This window comes from Telmatherina bonti (assembly GCF_933228915.1).
Source record: "Telmatherina bonti genome assembly, chromosome: 17".
Taxonomy (NCBI): domain Eukaryota; kingdom Metazoa; phylum Chordata; class Actinopteri; order Atheriniformes; family Telmatherinidae; genus Telmatherina; species Telmatherina bonti.
Window position 1 is genome coordinate 32,618,170 of NC_136615.1, and position 4,427 is coordinate 32,622,596.

General features: G+C 46.1%; 1 protein-coding gene and 1 long non-coding RNA gene across 2 annotated transcripts; one reads left to right on the forward strand and one right to left on the reverse strand.

The window, feature by feature from the left end:
• Positions 1-5: 5 nt before the first annotated feature.
• On the reverse strand, positions 6-1,225 carry LOC306768485 (uncharacterized protein). The gene is made up of 2 exons (XM_079256863.1): positions 1,101-1,225; positions 6-1,035 (listed from the first exon to the last, which is right to left on the reverse strand). The coding sequence occupies exons 1-2, from the start codon at positions 1,219-1,221 to the stop codon at positions 11-13; spliced, it is 1,146 nt and encodes a 381-aa protein (XP_079112989.1). The 5' UTR covers positions 1,222-1,225; the 3' UTR covers positions 6-10.
• Positions 882-1,603, forward strand: LOC306768486. The gene is made up of 2 exons (XR_013771660.1): positions 882-1,015; positions 1,065-1,603. It is a non-coding gene; the product is annotated as an uncharacterized lncRNA (long non-coding RNA).
• Positions 1,604-4,427: the final 2,824 nt, after the last annotated feature.

Sequence of the window (4,427 nt, forward strand, 5' to 3'; positions counted from 1 at the left end):
TTTCTTATATTTATGAGTGTGAATGGGAACATGTATGATGTTGTAGACGACTATCTGAACTCGATAGAATAAAAGTTTTGTGCCATTTAATTTTTAATATAAAGCTAATATAAATGTCGCGGCCATGCAGCTTGTTGCGGCCTTGCAGCCTGTTGCGGCCATGCAGCCTGTTGCGGCCTTGCAGCTTGTTGCGGCCATGCAGCTTGTTGCGGCCTTGCAGCTTGTTGCAGCCTTGCAGCTTGTTGTGGCCATGCAGCTTGTTGCAGCAATGTAGCTTGTTGCGGCCATGCAGCCTGTTGCGGCCTTGCAGCTTGTTGCTGTTGCGGCCATGCAGCTTGTTGTGGTTTTGCCGCTTATTGCGGCCTTGCAGCTTGTTGCTGTTGAGGTCTTGCAGCTTGTTGCGGTCTTGCAGCTGGTTGCGGCCTTGCAGCTTGTTGCTGTTGCGGCCATGCAGCTTGTTGCGGCCTTGCAGCCTGTTGCGGCCATGCAGCCTGTTGCGGCCTTGCAGCTTGTTGCGGCCTTGCAGCTTGTTGCGGCCATGCAGCTTGTTGCGGCCTTGCAGCTTGTTGCAGCCTTGCAGCTTGTTGTGGCCATGCAGCTTGTTGCAGCAATGTAGCTTGTTGCGGCCTTGCAGCTTGTTGCAGCCTTGCAGCTTGTTGTGGCCATGCAGCTTGTTGCAGCAATGCAGCCTGTTGCGGCCTTGCAGCTTGTTGCTGTTGCGGCCATGCAGCTTGTTGTGGTTTTGCCGCTTGTTGCGGCCTTGCAGCTTGTTGCTGTTGAGGTCTTGCAGCTTGTTGCGGTCTTGCAGCTGGTTGCGGCCTTGCAGCTTGTTGCTGTTGCGGCCATGCAGCTTGTTGCGGCCTTGCAGCTTGTTGCGACCTTGCAGCTTGTTGTGGCCATGCAGCTTGTTGTGGTTTTGCCACTTGTTGCAGCCTTGCAGCTTGTTGCTGTTGAGGTCTTGCAGCTTGTTGTGGTCTTGCAGCTGGTTGCGGCCTTGCAGCTTGTTGCTGTTGCGGCCATGCAGCTTGTTGCGGCCTTGCAGCTTGTTCGCAACAAGCTGCAAGGCCGCAGCTTGTTGTGGCCTTGCAGCTGGTTGCGGCCTTGCAGCTTGTTGCTGTTGCTGCCATGCAGCTTGTTGCGGTCTTGCCACTTGTTGCGGCCTTGCAGCTTTTTGCTGTTGCGGCCATGCAGCTTGTAGCGAAGCTGGATTGTTTTATTCATCCACAGACAGAAAGTTGTGGTTTGGATCTGGTTTTGCTCCTTCAGGGTTTTTAGCTGCCAAATAATTATTTACAAGAAAAGATTTGCTTTGTCATCAGCCAGACGCTGATGATTTTTGCACGCTGGCAGCTGTTTGCTTCCCTGTTTCTCTACAGTATAGAGGGGAAACTGCTGAGTCTGAGTTTGAGGTTACACGATTCAACCGATTTTTTGTCTGAGTTTAAAACCGTTTAGCAAGAAAAACATGAATATTCTCATTCATGTTGGATGTTTATTTTTCTTGATGATAAAATCTCTGTTTTTCCTGCTGAGGGAGCTGCTAGTGGCTGATTCAGGTCCCTGAATGCACCACATCTCCACTGAATAAAGAGTGTGAATCTGATCCAGCTTTTTGTCTTTGGTTTTCTCATAGTCTACATCGGAATAGTGTGTTGAGTATTTGACAACAGAATGTGTTGCTGCTACATTTATTCAGAGGGGAAAAAAGCCAATACAGGATAAAATTGTCAAGGGGTTTTTCCACAGATTTAATCCAACTATAATTCAATAAAAACAAAAGCTTTATATCACCCACATCAGTCCTATTTATAGGGACTGTGTTCATAAAGACAGTGATCTAGCCAAGGCGCAAACAGAGGATTTCATTATGTTGTCTGTTTGATTCATCCTCCATCCTGAGCGGCATGAGGAGCTGGTGGAAAGAAAAGACTCCAAGTCAACCGGATGGACAATCACCACCAGATCTGACCCTTAAGCCCCGCCCCCCCATGGTTACTGTGGCTACGTCTGAGAAGCATTCTACTCAGACATTTATTCTCCTGACAAAACATGAATTTCTGAGTGAAATTCTACATCAGGGGTGTCCAAAGTCAGTCCTTGAGGGCTGCCGTCCTGCAAGTTTTCAACGCATCCCTGCTCCAACACACCTGCCTCACATTAAATGGATCCAACACCCAATGAATATCTGCACATTGATTAGTTTGAGTCAGGTATGTTGGAGCAGGGAGACATGGAAAAACCTGCAGGATTATGGACACCCCACTTCTAGAATAATAGTTTGGAATATCAGTGAGAAGGAGACAGAAACGATTGTTGGTTAAAACAGAGACAAAGGCTCAGCCACCACACATCTTGACTTCATTCATCATCCTAACCGCTTGGTCCGATGAAGCTGGAGCCTATCCCAGCTGTCTTTGGGTGAAAGGCAGGGTACACCCTGGACAGCTCGCCAGTCTATCTCGGATCGTAACTCCATGTACTGAACAAACTTATAATGGATCAACAATGTTCTTGCATTGCAGGGTAAATACATATATATAATGTTTTATTATAAGTTGAATTTAATTTATAACTCCCAATAGATGTCTGTTTGTGGTATGGTTGCTAAATGTTTGGCAACCATACCAAACACTAGTGTTCATCTGATACAGCGCGCCAGGATATTGTTACCACATCTGGGTTGGATTAACACACTGGGTATGAAACAGGTACAAGAGGAAAGTCAAGCCAAAGCTGGTGCTAGTTTGCTACAATGGCTGCTGACTGTCCCGACGCAGGGACCAGATGCCAAACTGGGTTTATATGGAGTCTGATGTTCTAACTAGATCTGGTTTAGAAGCCCAAACTGAATCATTAGTCTCCATATAAACACCCCAATCAGAATAAACTGGCAGAAACCGAACTCTGTTTCATAAGGGTAGAACACTGTTTCCCATTCTGATTAAAAGCAAAGTTTTGTTATGTAAACGTTGAAACGGAACGTAATGCGTTCTAACTGCACAGGCTCTGACTTGACGTACGCGCCACGCAGTGACGTTTACTCATTTGGAAATATGGCGTCTAAACAGCATACGGAACTGTGTGGGATGAAAATCATGCCATCTGAAACAAACAAAAACAGTTTGGAAACCTTCAAAGTCTGTTTAAAAGTTGAACATGTGACATAAAGTTTTGAAACCTGAAAAAAAATGTAATCTCCTTGAATAATTCAGTACTAGAATCCGAAACAGAAGAGCTGGGCACGTCGGCCGAACACGGGGTCGACCCACGAGTCATCGACTGCTTACACTCCATAAAGGAATCTGGAAGCTAAAGTTCTGTGGTCAAAGTTCTGTCAGGTTCATTAGAGAGTAAAAACTGATTCTGCAAGGCCACGTTCCTGGATGTTTTTGTCCCCCTTTTGTATGTGAGAGGATTCTGTGTTTCTGGGGACTCCGGATAATCTGGAATATTACAAATGAGCACAACTTGTTGAACTGGTTGTAAGTGAATCCAGAGTTGTAACGGAATAATCAGGAAGGGTTTGGGTTTAACGACTTGCCGGCATTTTTAACTGCTTTTTCTTCCAGCTCGAGTCGACAGTCTCTTACTCCCAGTCCGTTTACTTCCAGTCTTACTTTCGGTCTCTTACTCCCAGTCCGTTTACTTCCAGTCTTACTTTCGGTCTCTTACTCCCAGTCCGTTTACTTCCAGTCTTACTTTCGGTCTCTTACTCCCAGTCTGTTTACTTCCAGTCTTACTTTCGGTCTCTTACTCCCAGTCCGTTTACTTCCAGTTATTCTGAGAGATGTTAGAAATATTGTTTCACAGTGTATAATTCACAGTGGGGTGGGGGATGGGACCCCTGGAATACTCTGGGCCAGGGGACTGTGCACTTTTAATCCGGCCCTGCTTCCAGTTCCATCTTGATGTTAAGCAACTGCTGGTTCTGCTCTGGCAGTCTCTCCTTTAGAGTCTTCAGGTCCTCCTCTAAGCTGTGTGAGAAAACAACCAACAGCATCAGCAGAGATGGGCCAACACCACCTGCACACCAGCCCGACAGTCTAGTCCTGTACGTTACAGCCACAGACATCATACATGGGATGTATATATGATGTCTATGGGTACAGCGGTGAGGACTGAATGGAGTCAGAGCGCCATCTACTGGGCACTTCACAGAACTTACTGTTTTATGAGAAATTAAGAATAAATCCGTGTTTAATCGGTAAAAATCCAGTCGATGATGATTATTATGAAAAGGGCTGTAATCAATGGGGCCGCAGTACATACATTGGATCAATCCAGATTATTTAGTAAACAATATGAGTTTCATTCTGGACAAGTTTGAACGCTTCCCATGCAGGGTTGATAGATGAGGCCTCTGCAGAGCCAGCTTAGAGTGTTGCAGCTATAACATCAAGCCAGCCTGCAGACAAACCAAGCCAATG